The sequence below is a fragment of the Elephas maximus genome, chromosome 7 (assembly GCF_024166365.1).
Source record: "Elephas maximus indicus isolate mEleMax1 chromosome 7, mEleMax1 primary haplotype, whole genome shotgun sequence".
In the NCBI taxonomy this organism is placed as follows: Eukaryota; Metazoa; Chordata; class Mammalia; order Proboscidea; family Elephantidae; genus Elephas; species Elephas maximus.
In genome coordinates this window covers 75,902,269-75,919,127 of record NC_064825.1, presented here as the reverse complement: position 1 = coordinate 75,919,127, position 16,859 = coordinate 75,902,269, and the positions used below count along the sequence as shown (strand labels likewise).

At 50.9% G+C, this 16,859-nt stretch overlaps 1 protein-coding gene across 1 annotated transcript in view; it reads right to left on the bottom strand.

Annotated features, from left to right (window-relative positions):
* The window catches only part of SLC6A5 (solute carrier family 6 member 5), a 62,082-nt gene extending 48,190 nt beyond the window's left edge, over positions 1–13,892 (bottom strand). The window contains exons 1-8 of the mRNA XM_049891419.1: positions 13,702–13,892; positions 13,271–13,509; positions 12,199–12,436; positions 11,329–11,575; positions 8,961–9,494; positions 6,227–6,365; positions 3,367–3,498; positions 2,834–3,007 (exon numbers count right to left, since the gene is read on the bottom strand). Of these exons, the coding sequence (XP_049747376.1) occupies positions 2,834–3,007; positions 3,367–3,498; positions 6,227–6,365; positions 8,961–9,494; positions 11,329–11,575; positions 12,199–12,436; positions 13,271–13,509; positions 13,702–13,892 (1,894 nt within the window). The remainder of the gene's footprint in view (positions 1–2,833; positions 3,008–3,366; positions 3,499–6,226; positions 6,366–8,960; positions 9,495–11,328; positions 11,576–12,198; positions 12,437–13,270; positions 13,510–13,701) is intronic.
* Between the last annotated feature and the right edge of the window lie 2,967 nt (positions 13,893–16,859).

Here is a 16,859-nt window from a genome sequence, read left to right as displayed (position 1 = left end):
TGTGTCAGGCCATCTCATTGAGGGTCTTCCTCTTTTTTGCTGACCCTCTACTTTACTAAGCATGATGTCCTTCTCCAGGGACTGATCGTTCCTGACAACATGTCCAAAGTATGTGAGACAAAGTCTCGCCATCCTTACTTCTAAGGAGCATTCTGGTTGTACTTCTTTCGAGACAAATTTGTTCATTCTTTTGGCAGTCTGTGGTGTATTCAATATTCTTCACCAAGACCACAATTCAAAGGCATCAATTCTTCTTAGGTCTTCCTTATTCGTTGTCCAGCTTTCGCATGCATATGATATGATTGAAAATACTATGGCTTGGGTCAGGCGCACTGTAGTCTTCAAGGTGACATCTTTGCTTTTCCAGGTAACACTAGTTATTATTAAATGTTAAGGTGCTGCACAAATATTAGTGGATACTGTGAGTAGACGAGGATGACATTTCTGAACCACCATCCCTCCTGGTGAGGTTAGCTGCAGGGCCACTGTCTGCCATGACCCAGGTAGGCCTTGAGAGAAGTCCTCAGGGAAGTGTCTTATGGGGCCTGAGTCAAGGCAACAGCCCCCCTTTAGCAGGCACTCCCTTGGAAAGTGACCTCCCTCCCAGGCACAATCTAGAAAGGACAAGAAGGGATTCAGGATAGCTTACGATCTTGAGGTATTTCTCTATTCCAGAACCCACGCTCTGGAAAAGGTGTTTTGCCTAGTACGGCAATCTCCTTCAGGAAGCCATTATGAATCTATGAACAGCTACCGAGTGGAATTCTCCTAGACAGCAGTTCTGCAGAGCTGACCACCAAGGCCAACAGGGAATGGAAAGGCAAAGAAGATGAGACACTTCATTCCAAGAATGGCTAGTGGTAGCCTAACTAAGGGATGTGTGAAACTCCAGCCCAGTGGTTCTTCCTTGCTTGCACCTGGGGAACTTTAAAAATGACCAAAGCCTAGGCTCCACCTCCAGAGATTCTGATTTAATTGGTCTGGTACAGGCCTTGAGTCATGTTTTGATTTGTTAGTTCCCCCAGGTGACTCCAATGTGCAGCAGCCAAGGTTGAGAACCACTACTCTAACCTAAGAAACCACCACTACTGATATTGTTCAGGTGAGGACAGTGAGACCCAGAGAGGCTAAGGGGCATCTAGTCTTAGTCAAACCACTCATTAACCACACACTTGGGAGCCCCAACCAATTCTCACTCCTCCCCATTCCTGAGCTCTTCCACATCCACGGGGTTGGACTGGAATTTAACAGGCGAGTGTCTCTAGTTTTAGTTCTCTTTCAGTCTTATTCAAAGTCTTCGTAGGTGGAGGCTGGGTATGGTGTATATATGTGTGTGCGTGTGTGTGTAAAAATACCCCAGTATGAGTTACTGTCTCTAGGTATATGAATATTTTCTGGGGCTACGAGGGGGAAGAATTCACTTTTGATTCTCAACACACACAAAGGGTCAAATAATACGCTAGGTCTGAAGACTGCAGGGGAAAAAAGCCGGCTTAAGGGGCCGACACCAAGAGCCCATCATATAGACATCATAGGTTGCTGTTCTCAGGACGGACCCAGCTTAATGGTAATAACAGATCTGTGAAGAAAGCAGAAACTACCCCATAAAAATGACCAGAGCCTTCAAAGATGATTGTTATTAGCACCTTCTAAAACCCATTGCTGTTGAGTCAAGTCGACTCATAGCGACACCATAGGACAGAGTAGAACTGCCCCATAGGGTTTCCAAGGCTGCAATCTTTACAGAAGCAGATTGTCACATCTTTCTCCCGTGGAGTGGCTGGTGGGTTTGAACTGCCAACCTCTCAGTTAGCAGCTGAGCACTTAACCACTGTGCCACCAGGGCTCCTTATATACCTTCTATTTATACAATTTTATGCTTTTCCAACTGCTATCGTATCCTTCATTTTCTCCTTACAGCAACTCCATGAGGTAGGGACGGTAACTAACAGTATCATTATTTCCATTTTTCAGATGAGGAAACCTGAGCTCCAGAGAGAAGTTATTTACTACTGTATTCAAAGATACATACAATTAGTGGCAGAGATGCCTTACAGACAGGAAAGCCTCTCAGACATATCTACATATCTGCCCTAGTCCTCTTCACAGTCATTCCCTTGCCCCTGAATCAGCAAGCTCACAGTCCCCTGCCCAAGTCCTCCAGACCAATCTTTTTCAGATCTGGAATGTTCTTCCAGGAATGCTTCCTGACTCCCCAGGTGGACTTGGTCTAGGACCTAGAGTATCACCTGGGGATCTTGTTAAAATGCAGATTCTCATTCAGGAAGGCTGGGGTAGGGCCTCTGCATTTCTAACCAGCTTCCAGGTGATGCTTGTTGCTGCTCTGAGGAACTGGGTTTGAGTAGTAAGATGCTAGAGGGTCTTGCTAAAATGCAAATTTCCCAGCCCCACCCAGATCTAATATAGCAGACTATCAGGTGGGCCTGCGAACCTATATTTTTAACAAACATCCTTGCTCTAAGTCATGGGAAACCCTGGTGGCATAGTGGTTAAGAGCTACGGCTACTAACCAAAAGGTTGGCAGTTTGAATCCACCAGGCACTCCTTGGAAATGCCATGGGGCAATTTTACTCTGTCCTATAGGGTTGCTGAGTCAGAATCGACTTGACAATGGGTTTGGTTTTTTTTCTAGGTCATGAGCTGTTTTAATTGTTAGAACTAAGTTTGGTTGTTTGTTTTAATTTCCTTGCCCCCAGCTCATAACACAGAGCCTTGGATGCATAATATTTGTTCAATTAATCACTGTTTAATGAAAGAATTAATAGTTCAGAACACACACACACACCCCTAAAGCAGGTACACCCAAACTTACCTAATAAAAGTTTGGTTTTATCTTTGCATTCTGGTGTGTTCCAAGGGTTGTTACAGGAGGCCCAAGGCAGCACAGACACAAAGGAGGCAAACAAGTAGAAAAGTGTGTAGCAAATAATCACATTGTAGTATATGGCTATTAGGACAGAGATGATCAGCATCGCGATGCCACAGCCTGTGGAAGCAAAAATTCCAGGGGTTCATTCCATTCCAAAGCCTATAAAATTCTTACAGTTGGGCAAAGAGGGATAGGGGACCTAGGTCTTGACTCTCTTTTACAAATGGATCTCCTCATAGTGGAGTGGACTTTAGGTCTCCTGGGGACCCCAAGGCATTCAGCTAGGAACTGAACTAGGCAAAGGGTGGTCCTGGGCCATTCTGGGGAGAGAGGAGGCAGAGTGGAGTCAATCAAATAAAAGAAGGAAGAAGTGAGTTCCATGGATCACAAAAGCAAGTCTCCCTCCCAGGGGCAAAGTTGAGCAGCGACAGAGAGCAGGGTAAGGCTTGAGGAGCTAAGAGGCGGAGTGGACTCACCTTGTAGAGCTGGGATGGCCTTCCACACAGACACTGGTCCCTGGCTGGCAAACTGGCCCAGCGACACCTCTAGGAAGAAGATGGGCAGCCCAGCCAGGGCCAGCATCATCAAGTAGGGGATGAGGAAAGCACCTTGGGAAGAGAGAGTGGGAAGTGAGGGCCCTGGGAGGTGAAGGCAGGGCTCTGGACCACCTTGGGGCACAGTCCTCTAGGCTGGGGGCTGAGCTCCCTCTCTCTGAACTTACAGAGGCAATTTAGCTCCTTTTCTGAAGAAGCTTTTGATATTCTGGCTCAACAACAGGTACCCCCACAGACGTTTAGGAGCCCTCCTCCAAAAAAATGTAAGGGTACTTACTCATTTCAATTTTCCACAAGTCCAAGGAGTTGTGTGGTGGTGGGTTGTTTTGTTTTTTTTAATTATAGTGCTTCAATTTCCCAAAATTAAGCCCTTTCAAGATTCATCAACTCAATGCCTTTGACTCACTACTGGAGTCAGATTTGGTGGGATCTCATCAGACCCTGAGCCTTCCCATGACCTGAAATCTGCTAAGCTAGACTCCAGAGCCCTCCTCCACAGTAACCCAAGTTACTTGCATACCTTTGGCCAGCCAGGAAAGGCTGCTCTGCTAGGCAGGTCCCCAATACTCATCCCTCTCCCACCACCACCACCATCACACACTCAACCTCCTTCTCCTTATGTGAAGTCCCTCCCATCCTTCAAGGTCAACACAAATGCTTCCTCCTCCAAGAAGTCTCCCTTCTGTCCTCCCACAATACTTTCTCCAGGCACTGATCACTTAACAGTATTTATGTGGATTGTCTTGCCTAGTTTGAAATCAATGTTAGTTCATCCTTCATCTCTTTAGCTCAAGGAACACCCAGCCTAGGGCAATAGTACCTGATAGGCCTCCACAGACTTGCTGAAGGTTCTCTAGGGTTCTTTCCCTTCAGGTTTCTTGGGAGTTGTTTGGGAGGGAGCAGAGGAACAGTGATTTTTGAAAAGGTTTTGACCGGCAAGCACTGTTAATAGGTCAGAGCCAATCCCAGGACGAAAACAGCCAGAGCCCAAAGAACTGTGCTGATCTTTCTGTAGCCTGCCCTTTCTGCTCACCCCTCTCAACTTCCTCTCTGGGCCAAGGGACCCTTGCTGCCCGAGGGCTCTCCAAGAAAGAAGGGGACTAAAAACTGGAATCCTGCTTTTTCATCTCCACATCCGGTTTTCAAGAAGGACGTGGATTGTGCAACAATTCTCTTTTGCTCCTGGGAAGGAGGGGGCGAGCTCTCCACCCCGCGCTGCGGGCTGCGGGGCCCCAGAGCCGCAGTGCGGAAAAGGACTGCCTTCCTCCTCCCCTCTCTTGGCTGCGCCCGGGGAACCGGAACCGCTTAGCCGAGCGTATAGCCTCGCACTTTGCAGATGCCTGGCCAGCAAAGCAGGAACACTTTCTCGGGCCAAATGCCCTTGGCTAGCACTCCTTTCCATCTCCCCACCCTGGGGGCCCACACACCCACCCCAGGAATCAAGGGTGAGGAGCCGCTCTCCCTGCAGTCGCTAGAAGCGGTACCACAGCTCCTCCCGCCCACTTCCCGCACCCCTTTTCTGGGGACTTCCTGCGGAAACCAGGCAGAAGCTGCCAGCCGGGGAGCCTCGAGTCGCTTGGCCAGCACCTGTCTCTGTTTCCAGGGCACCCATGATTGCAAACGCTCTGCTCTACCGTCCTCATAAATAACTTGTCAATGTATTCTAATTTGGAATCGGGGGCGGGGGCATATTTTTCGTTTTAATCATCCCATGATGCGGAGAGGTTCGCCGGTGCGACACCTACTTGCTCACCCGTGTGCACCAAATTCCGCCTGGAGCGGACACGCGAGACAAACAACAAGAACGACTTAAGCTGTCAGTCAGGATAGGACGAGGGGGCGTGTTTCTGGCCCCTTTGGTTCAGTTGAGACGCTGTGGAGGGAGCTCTAGGTGCAAACTCCCAGATAGGACCACTTCGTTGTCTTTAGCTAATGTGGGCGAGCTGCCCGGGGAAGGCAAGCAAAGGGGACCCTGAATGTGTCAGGTCCTTCCTCGTGGGTACAGACGAGGTTCAATGGGAAACTTGGGCTGCCGGGATCCCAATGGCCCAGCGGCTGGAGCGTGCCTAACTGGCGTCCTCCCCATCTCCAGAAACGGTCTTCCTCCAAAAGCAGGTTCTTCCACCCAGTTAGGACGAATGAAACGAAAACCGTTTTTGCTAAACGATTTTGCCAAAGTTAAAATGTGTCCTGTTTGCACCCAAGAAGGTCTGTGTCCGGGTGCTCCTGAGAGGTTTCCATTCCAGCCCCAGACCTCCGAGAGCACCACCCCAGCCGTATCCCCGTCGCACCTCCCGGCTCGCCTGCATTCTGCGCTCCGCTAGACCCGAACGCCCAGTCCCAAGGTATCGGGTTTCCAGGTTATCATCTTAAAACATCTTTAATGCGGGGCTCCAGGACTGCACAGCTACCGGCTCTAAAGTCGTTCAAGTGCGCGGAGGGCGGCCGCTCCCTGAAATACTTGACAGCTAAAAGTCTGAACTCCCCCGCCTCGGGGCCCTTTTGTCGCAGGATCCAGCCCCCCAAGCCGGGCCAATGTGAGATCCCCTGGTCCCACCCCTTTCCTGCTGCTCATCTGCAGGTAGAAGCCTTCGAATCTAGTGTCAATCGCTCCTGCCCTCCGGCTTTGTACTTTTGCCAACGGGGAATGCGGGCTGGAGTATGAGGAGGCTGCCGGGAGCCTCCCCTCCCGGCCCCGCCCCCACCCCGGGGCTCCGAGTCCCCCCAACCCACGAATGCCCGCCCCACCTCGCCGCAGGCGGAAAGAGCGGAAAAGCCATACCTCCCCCGTTCTGGAAGGCCAGGTAGGGAAACCTCCAGACATTGCCCAGCCCCACTGCGTACCCCACCATGGACAGGATGAAGTCCAGTTTGCTGGACCAGTTCCCTCGGGCCTTATTCTCATCCCCTTGTTCGTCCTCCTGGGGGCGGAAAAGCAAATGGTCGGATAACAGCCCCGGGGCTGTTGCAAGCAGGCCCCGTTCTGCCCTCCCCCCTGATGAGGGTCCTTCCCACAAGCAGGCCCCCACTTTTCAACCAAGGATGCATAGGCAAGCAGGGTCCAAATTCTGAACAGAGGATGCATCTACAAGCAGGGCCTCACCTCTCAATCCTGCACTAAGGATCTTACAGCAAGCAGAACCACTATTCTGACGTGAAGATCCATCTTAAACAGACCCTTGAGCCCCTCTTTTCCAAATCCTGCAGTCAGGATACACCAGCAAGCAGCTCTCCCCAAACCTTTAACCGGCATGTTGGTTGCAAGCAGACCCCTCCATCCCCAATCCCTCACCAAGAGTTCATTTGGCAAGCAGGCCCCCAATATCATGCCTAGAGTCTCCAGCAAGCAGGTCCCTAATCACCCCCTCCCCCCAATAAAACCCTCACTGCACCTCTTCCTCAGCTCTTTCTTCCTCTGGAGTCTGTCAAGACCAGAAAGAGAGCTGCAATATCTGAAGCCAGCCAGAGCCCCTGCCTGACTTTCTCTGCCAGTGCCTTACATGGGAAGCTGCTGGGTCGGCTAATTTAAGGGAAGCACCCTTCTGCACTGGGGCAAGGGAGATGGGCAGGAGGGAGACTTACGGGTAAAACAAGGGGGGTGGGGATAGAGAATGAGGTATGGCATTAAAACCTGGGATTCTAGTCTATACTACTAACCAGCTGGGTAACCCCAAGCAAGCCACTTGCTCTCTCTGAGCCTCTGTGTCCCCATCTGTAAAATGGGTTTAGAATAACTGTCTCCTGAGGCACTTTCCAGCTCTGGCAGTCTACGAATCTTTGGGGCTCACTTCTCTCAGCTTACTCTAAGATGCTTTTTGGAGGCAGTATCTGGTTCTGAAATGCCTCATTATGAAGCAGAAAGATCTGGGGGTGAGTTTTCCTGAAATTAACCCTGAAAGTACGCAGGACACCTGGACACTACACAAAGCTTCCAGGGATACACACCACTGCGCAGCTTCCACCTCCTGAGTCACACTCTGCCTCCTATGTCAGTAACCTGGGACGTCCCACACTGTTCTACGGGCTGTGACATCCACACTGTTCTACCAGCTGTGAAGGATAAAGAACAGCTGCCAGGAGGGATGGCAGGCTTGGAGAGGGAGAAGGTGGGTGTTAGGAAGACAAGAATCTGAAAATAGGCCAGGGCAGGGCTTGGTCTGCATCTTTAGGAGCCCAAGGGCCAGAGGGAGCCTCTTTAACACCCTCCATACATCTCTCGCTGCATGTAATCCTCCAGTCCCCTCAACCCACCCTCCAATCCTTCTAGGGCTGAGAAGGGTGGGAGTTCAGTTCCTTTTGCCGCAGTGCGGAGGTTAAGGAAGGCCTTTGAAATGAATTTTCTGCCTCCACCTAGGGTCACACTGTTGGGTACATGATCTCAGAGGCAGTTAATATACACAGACTAATGTTCCAGACATGGACAAGCAAGGGCAAGCAGAAAAGCCTACATTTGTGCTTTTTTCTAATTATTCTAAGGGTTGAACTCCTGCTATGGGGGCCTGTGGTGGAGTGTGTGTGTATGCGTGCACGCACACGCATGCAAACACTTGAGTGATTCAGGACACAAGGGCTAGATAAGCCCTGAATCCTATACAGGAGAATGTCCTGGCCCGGGCCCTGACTGCTGGACACACGCCAAGTGCGTGGGAAGTAGCAGAAGGCAGGCAAGGAAAAAGGGTAGAGCCAGAGTGGGTGAAACAAAGACAGAGGAAAGATAAGGTCAGAGAAGGAGGTGGGAAGACTGGAGGAAAATAGAAGACAAAGGCCTATATACAGGAGGGGCCCACCAGGAATACCAAGAGTTGCTGGTACCAGGGAGGGCTCCTTTTCCCTAACCCAGGATGGGAATTAGCTCTGTGGGCTCATGTCTCTGGCTTAGCAGTAAAGTGTCAAATTCAGGAATGGATCCAGGTGTGTGGGACCTGAAGCTTATACAGTTGAGGTAGGTCCTCTTTAAGAAAAAATTATGATAACAAAATGGGGTACTGGGCTTTTGGAAGTCCAGTGCAAATAACAGGGTCCTGAAGATTTTGGTGAACCGATCTCTCACCGAATGAATTCTCATGATGTTAATTCTCAGTGCAAAGGGCTACAGGACTGTAAACTATTGTTCTTCACCACCCCGGGCTTTTCTCTATATTTAAAAAAATTAATTAAAGACCCAGTCACTGACAGGAAGAGGAGTCATGCCTGAATAGAGGATCTAACTGCCTCCACTGCTTAACGGGTCTGCACTCAGATGCCTACTGTCACTGAGTCTGGGAAGGGGCACTTAGTGGGCAGCTCGTGAGGTCCCGACCCCTCTGGGAGTACCACTGCAGCCTCAGCGTACTTGGTGCAGCCCTGAACTGCCGACCTCAGCGCAGTGCGAGCTTCCAAAGCCCCAAAGCTTCCTCCCACCACCTGGCACTGCCAACCCATCTCCCCAACAGCACACGTGCACCCGCCGCGGCCTGGCTCGCCACGCACGCGGCTGGAGATCAGGAGGCGGCGTGGGCCTAGAGCGCCCAGCTTACCTGGGCGGCAGCGCTGGCCACGCTGCCTGGGAGTACAGACGTGATTCCATCCGTGCCCAGCACCACGGTGCTCCGGCTCATGTTCACCCAGCCCACGGCCGGGGTATTGTTCCGCTCCAGGGTACCCTTGCCCACACTCACGTTCGCATCCCCCTCCGGGCAGCGCAGGGCCGGGATCTTACAGTGCAGCGCGTTGCCGGGCCCGGCTCCCCCAGCCGGAGGGGCGACCTGTGCGCTGTGCGCCTCGCTCAAGTCCCGCAGAGCCGCGGAGGCCGCTGGCGCCCGCGTGCTACTGAGTTTGCAAGCCCCCATTCCCAGTCGCTCGGCCTCGCAGGCTCGCGCGTCCGGAGACTGGAAAGTTTGGGCGCCGGTGGAAGCGGACCTGGGCACACGGGGCGGCGGCGCGGCAGCCGCGGGTAGCTCCTGCTCCGGACTCGTCCTGGGCGCGCACAGGCCCTCGGGGTGACCCGGTGCCGCCGCTGCTTCCAAGCTGACGTCTGGTTGTTTATTCATTTCCTTGGGAGCACCGCAATCCTGCAAACACAACGTCAGGTTCGTGCAAAAAATAAAGTCACGGCAGCTTTAAAAAAAAAAAAAAAAAAAAACCTGTATCTATATCTGCAAAGGTCCACAACTGGAATCCACACACAGTATCTAGGGGAGCAAATTGGAATCTGTTTTTTTGTTGTTGTTGTTGTTGCCAATAAAATACTACAACCAGTATTTCTCAATTTCCCCGTCTCTCCATACTTAAATGACTTAAAGAAGCTAATATTCTCCTCCCTGATAGACGGTGAATTAAAAAGGAGACAGAAATGGTTTGGGCTAGGGGAAAAGGGGAGGATAGAAATAGCCCTATAGCCATGCATTCCCGCCCTCTTTGGGTTTCACATCACAGCTGTAGGATGCCCGCGTCCCCATCACCATTGTAGAAAGATTCTTTAATTTTCCGCCCCATTTCCTTTGTCATTCAACAATGCACACTGCCTTTTTTTTTTTTTTTTTTTATAAGCCACAGGCAAGCTGCGGCCACAAAGCTGATGGCCTGGTCCCTGTGAGTGCTGGAGGCCAAATTGGTTGTGCGAATCCGAGTGCTCCAAAACCCATCCCCGGCTGCCAGGTAGCAAAGGCAGGGATAAAGATCACCACAAAATTACAAAATAAAAAAAGAAAAACCCAACAACAGTGATAATAACCAGACTGAAAACACAAGGCAGTAGTAACGGGTTTGTTCTCTTAAAGAACCTACTTTCACTTCCAGGTTTCCAGAAATGTGAACTAACGTGTAAAGTTTTTTCAGGCATAGCTATTCTCAGGAGTCTAAAATCCCTCATGCCAGGACACTCACTTGGGGACCAAAACTCACGACTGATTTTCATATACTTTCTTTTTCCTTCTGTTTCTCTCTCTCCTGTTTTCTTTCAGAGCTTCCTAAACCTCAGCACCAATAAAAGTAATTATCCTACAGTAAGAATAATCACTATTTTCATTCCAACTGCTGGCCTCTCTTCTACCCACCTCCCCCTTCACAAATGCACAGATCAGAACTCCTTAACATTCACCAAATTTGAGTACCTTGGCTCCAGCCAGCATTCCTACCTCAGTAGCGTCTAGGACTCAGAGCAACCTGCCTCTTCATCGACACCTGGCTTTTCAGCACCGAGAACAGCGCCCGAAATCCAGCCTGTTAGGAGCCCCCTCCAACCTCTCAGTTCTCTCTACAGCCTCAGGAACCTCTTTATGAGCTTAGGTGAAGCTCCCAAGCACAAACATCTACCCTTTGGAGAACTGTCTTTCCCTCCCCCACCTCCCCAAAATACACAAAACGTTTCAAAAAGAAACATCCAAAACCCATCTCCCCTTTCCACCCCCTTGGCCCCCTCTTCTCTTAAAAGACCGAAAGCAAACACTCACCATGTCTGACACAGGCAACCGATTGAACCAGTAGGAAGTGAACCCAGCTATTGACAAGACTGGATTTGGCTCCGGCAAGAGAGGCGCTTTCTATATCTCCTTGGGAAAGGCCGGGTTTGCGTCAGCAAGGTGCCCTTCGTGTGACATTTTCTTGGTAATACAAGTTTGATAAATCATTACTCCCTTGGTTCGAGTTTTAAAGTGACAACAGCCGAGAGCGCTCTGGCCAGTTGTCACTGGGGCGGGAGGGGGCTGCGTGTTCCGCGTGACTCATGTGGGTCTGATTACTAAACCGAAGCCGGCGGGAGGGGACGACAGAAGTTTGCCTCCTCCTAATTAAGGGAAACACGGGAGGGACACGTCCCACTGCGCCCAAGGCTAGGCGCAGCCGCCAGCAGAGCGGATTGGGTTGTCGAGCTGGGCGCGAGGGAAAAAAAAGGGGGTGGTAAATCACTGCGGTGGCTGGGTCTTTCTCTTCCACTCGATCCCGTTGCTGCCTCCCCAAATCTACAGGCATCGGATTCGGCAATATCATTCCTAAAGCAATCAAGGATCCGCATGTAGAGCCATGACTCTGGGATGGCTGGTGCAGGCAGGGGTGCTGCGGGTACAAGGATGCAGCCCCCTGTGCGTAGGCGGACTTCAGGTTCCCACAGCCCCGCCTGCATCCCCTCTCCCAGACATCCAGTCCTGGGGGAGTCCTAGGTTTCCGCTTAGAAATTTAGACCTAGTATTTGCATTTCTATTTTTCTCTGTTAACACTACCAAGAGAAAATCCTTGTAAAATTATAACTGTTCTCATAAGATCCTCTGAAATGTTTTGTAAAAATAAAAGGGAAATTATTTCCAACATTGACCTGGTTCTCAGGTCACTTTCAATGTCAAAGAAAACGCTTTCTTTCTTGATGGCCCCTTCAATAAAATTCATCAATCGGCCTGATTTGGAAGCGCAGGGTCTTAGAGACCCTTGAAATCCCACACCAGGAGCAGGGCTGGTGATCCGGGAAGCCAAAGGGGGACATTCTGCTGTATTACAGGAGGTGGGGGGGTGTGTGTGAAAACCACGGGGATAAAGAGATGAACTTTCCTATTGGTACAAAGCAAAGGTTATACTCACAAGAAAGGGAAAACACCTTTATAGAGGAGGTGTAGGCTGGAGACTGGGGGGAGAGATCAGCAAAAACGCTCTCCAAGGTTGCTGGCCTGTTTCGGAGAACCGCTGGCCTGGAGGATGAGAAGCTACAGAAAGCACTTTGTCCTTTCCCCGCAGCCCGGCCCACTGCCTTGGGGTCGGTGCAGTGGCACTAGGCTGGGCAGTCCCCACGCGGCATACGGATAAAGTCTGGGCGGCCGCAGGCGGAGGCTGCAGCGGCAGATTGCGGCGGGCGCCGGGGGCACTGCGGCGACCCCTCCCGCCCGCTCGCGAGCTGCCCTCGCTCTCTCAGATGCCTCTGCCCGCTGGCTTGCCAGCCTGGTCCCTCCGCGGCAGCTGGCTGGGGACCTGCGATCTGCACTATCCTGGGGGTGGGTAGTTTCCCTACGGAGACCCTCCTTCCGAGCCACTGTGAGGGTTTCAAAAAAAAAAAAAAGTGAGGGTTTCAGGCCGTTTTAATCGTAGTTTTGAGCTAACATTTATTAAACTCTCAATATGAGAGTTCACATCAACCACTATGCAAACGGTTTCCATGACTTGCTCCATTTAGTGTTGACAACAGCTTTTGAGGAATTATCCCAATTTTAAAACTGAGGAAACGGAGGCTCAGAAAGCCGCTTTCGAACCCTGGATACCCCTAGGAAGTCTACACCCTTAACCGCTCCACAACGGCCTCCCACAGGACCACGCCGAGGGAATCCGGGCGAGGGTAGGGAGCCAGGGCTTCGGTGGGCCCGGGGCAGGGGGTTGCAGTGGGTTTCGGCTAGAGGAGGGGCGGGCGATCCGGCCGAAAATCCCGCAGGAGCGCGTGCTCCATCCAGCTCAGGCGGGAGGGGAGAAGCACAGTGAACTGTGGGAGCCACGGTGAGAAACTAAGGGAGTCCTGTCGGGCGCTTCTCCCAAAAACAAAACAAAACAAAAGCCTAATTTCCAAGGAGCCATACCGGGGTGCTAGGGTCAAAGCAGGCAGACCCAGCAGACCCTGGTCCGGAGAGAAGCCAGGACGCGCGCCTGGCCTCCCTTCGCAGGTCCCTTCCCAGGGCCCTGGGCAGACTTCCCCGATGGCTAGTCACGACATCGAAAACCTCCAGCCAGTTTCCCAATTTGCATTTGAGCCGCCCCCGCAGAGGGCCGCATGCCTACTCAGTGTCCACGGGGCGCGCGGTCCTCGCTGGCCCCCGAAGGGGGCAGAACTATGTAGAGGCGCCCTGGGCCTGGCGGCCTTCTCGCTACTCCCTCCCGCCCGGTCCCTGGCGCAGCTGCCCTGAGTCCGGGTGACGCCGCGGGTCCTCGCTCGGCCCCCAGGTCTGACGTTTCACTCCGGAGGCCCTCCCCACTCCAGTGCGCACTTGGGTTCCCGCGTGGGGCCCACTGCGCGTCAGACCCTGCAGGGGCAGGTGACGCGCAGTAAAGCCTGAGGGGGTGGGCGCAAGTCTGCACAACTCCGACTCCCCACCTCCCCCCACCTCAGGCCGCAAGATTCTAGAAAGGAGGGGCAGCGTGCAGAACGGAGGGAGGGTCTGGAGCTGCGAGGCCTAGCGGGGTGGCTCTGAGGCCAGCGTGAGGGCGGAGTGGGGGGCACCAGAAGGGCAGGAGAGTCGGAGTGAGTGGATGAGGGAGAGAGTGCAGGGGCAGGAGGCCAGGCCAAGCCCTTGGGCAGCTCGTCGTGCTTACTGGTGTGTGTCAGCGCTGAGGAAGCGCAGCGGATGAAGCCTTCGCATGGAAAAACAAAAAAGGCTCAAGCCCTCCGGACTCGGGCCCCCGCCCCCGCCCTCCGCGGCCGCCTGTTTGGAGTGATAATCGCGCCCGCACGCCACCAACGAGAAGGCCGTAAATCCGCATCCATCACCGCGGCAGCCAGCCATTCGGCCGGAATTAGCCAGTCACTACGGCCTTAATTACTTTGTCAAAGATGAAAAATAGTAATTGATTTTGTCCTCGATCACTTTGTTCCCCCCCTCCCCAGCCCCACTGCTGATAAGCAAATAAATAGCTATTTTTGAGAACCTGTGTCCACCCAGCAGTGTGGGAGTAGCCTGCTGGAGAAGAGGCTGTCCCGTGGCGGCCCTGACGCCAGTCTGTGCCGAGACACAGGGTGGGGGTGGAGCGTAGCAAGCCGGAGCCTAGGCAGCAGAGGGTCTGGAGGGCGGCCTGTCGGATTCAAGTCGTTGCTCTCCGTCTCACTGGGGAAAGAGCCGGGAGGGAGAGAAATCCGTGGCCTGACGGCGCCTGCTCAGGTGTTAGCCGGTCCTTTCGGTACCAGCCTCCCCTGGTCCTCTGGGCGGCCTGAGAGAAATACCTGCCAGGCCAATTCGACCGAAAGGCAAAGAAATCTGCCCAAGGACAGCGGGGCAGAGCCAGGATTTGAGGCCAGGTCCTTGTTGACTTGTCCACACCATCACAAGGGATACAATGTGAGCGCCTGTGTCTGTGTTCAGGTGAATTTGATACGGGAACTGTAACACCTAAAACTTGTATAGACGATGGATGCGGGGACTCAGTGTGGCTTGCAGGTGACTGCTGATGTCAAGAAGCCATGCAGTATTTTTGTTCCACTTGCCTACTAACGTCCAGTTCCATTGCAGTACTGTTCTGTGCTACAAGTATGGGTTCTGCAGACAGACTGCACCACCTCCTAGCTCTGTGACCTTGGAGGAAATTCCCAAGGTATAAAATAAGGATCATAAGAACATTAACCTATCTCAAGGGTTGTTTGAGGACTGAATGTGTTATGCATGTGAAGGACTCACATTGGGGCCAGCTACCTGATATGTTTGCAATAAATGATTGCTGTTATTATTCAGTCTGGATAAATCCTTTGTTTCAAGCCCTTCAGATTTAACAAATAAAACAGCTCTCTTTCCCGGGTTCAAAAGTTCTAAAAAGGGTAGACTCACACAGAATAGAAGGCCTTACAAAGCAGATAATCACTGTGCAACACTTTCCATCCTCATTCAGCAGTTTGGTCACCCAAATAAGAAAGCTTCATTAAAAGAAAATTGGGAGCATGCTGCAAACCTGCTCTAACCCAGAGGCTGCTGTGTGTCCTCAGGCACCTTTTGCATAGATTAGGGTAGATTCTCAACATAAACCACAAAAGCTTAGAGCACTATAATCGGCCTCACTGTCCAGTTCTCATCTGGACCCTGGGTTCCAGGGAGACACAAACTAATCAAGGCAAGATTTCCTCACCAGAACATTTCAGAAGACTCCACACTTGGAGATCAGTGGTTCAGCTAAGTAACTAGTCTGCGTGCAAAATGTGGGTCCAAAATCTCATGACTCAGACAAGCGGGACACGGGTTCCTGAGCCAGCAGTAGTGTTGATTCTCACTTCACTGCAGTAAAGCACAGGGCAGTGGCCGCTAGCGCAGAAACACGGAATTGTAGAACAACCTGAAAGGGACATCCAAGGTCGGCTGTAGTCCCACATCTTGGCTTTACCGGTGAGAAAAGGGAGGCCCAGGGAGGAAAAGGGAGAGCTGAAGGTTACTTGGCAAACTAGAAAAATACAGTCCGGTATCAACTGGTACTTAAGGAAATAAGCATGCTGTCCTTTGATCCAGCAATCCCACTCTTAGGAATCTATCCCAAAGAAATAAAACTACAGTGCAAGGTTGCTTATTATAGCATAGTAGATCAAGTGAATGTCTAGGGAGAAAAAGGAAATGTCCACCACCAGACTACTAGTATATCTACAGCATAGTGTGATATATATAGCTATTAAAAAAGAAAGAATTAGAGCCACGCAGTGGGCTTGGAGAGTTTTTCATGAAGCATTGGATGAGAAAAGCCAGATACCTTAAAATGTGTATAATATGATCCCATTCTTGTAAAATAAGCAATGACTAAAACCCCTGGTGTATGTGTGTGTTCTAGATAAATGTGGAAGGACACACACTAGGCAGCAACTAGGAATCCTGGTGAGCAGTGTGGGCATTGATGTGAGTGGAGCAGAAACAAAAGACGGAGGAAGAGCCAAGCTTAAAAAAAAAGAAGAAGAAAAAGGGGGGGTTGAAAAAGTCATCTTTATAAATTTGTGTAAATATATGTATGTAAAGAAGTGTCTTAAAAGAAAAAAATCCAGCACCAGTACTTCATATCTTAATGAGAACAGTCACCAAACAGGCTACTTTCATTAGAAAGTGTTCATCCTAAATCTATTTTATTGTCTTTCTCTGAGGAGTAGAGATCAGAACAACGAATTCAGTTAATCAAGCATCCGAGCTATTAATATTTAGCTAATCCTCCTTCCAAAGGTCCTGGTGTTTCTATCTCCTAGCTCTTCTAGGGTGGAACCAGGGCCTAATGAAGACCTTTGAGGGCACGGTCATGGAAAATACTATGACGCCCTGCTGTCCCCACCCCTGTCCTTGTAAAAGACACTGAACTGTAGAGTAATTTCAACTAAACTTACACTAAAATGAAAATGTATTATTTCTAATTTTTCCATAATGGCAACACTGATGTTTTTCTGGGAAATATGATATTTACATTTTCCTCTGCTCTCCCCCCCTCCACTTTTTCTGGTAGCTCTGAGTCACTGTTTGCACATATTTAGTGTAACTACTTAATCTTCTTCCAAGTATAACTCTTCTGTGGCTAGTCACTTGCTCAAAGTCCCCAAACCCCAAAATGGGAGATACTAGCCTTGCAAGAGAAGTCAGGTCTCAAATATATTCATTCTTGGAAATAGGAGATTTTTAGTAGATGGGATACAAGACAATTGATATTCTGTGTCTTGCAGTGATGGTAAAGAGGACTCCCTCTCTTTCCCTCTTAAGTGTTCTTTTTCTCTCTGGCCTTCTCTTGCTGTTCTAGTTAGTTGGGGG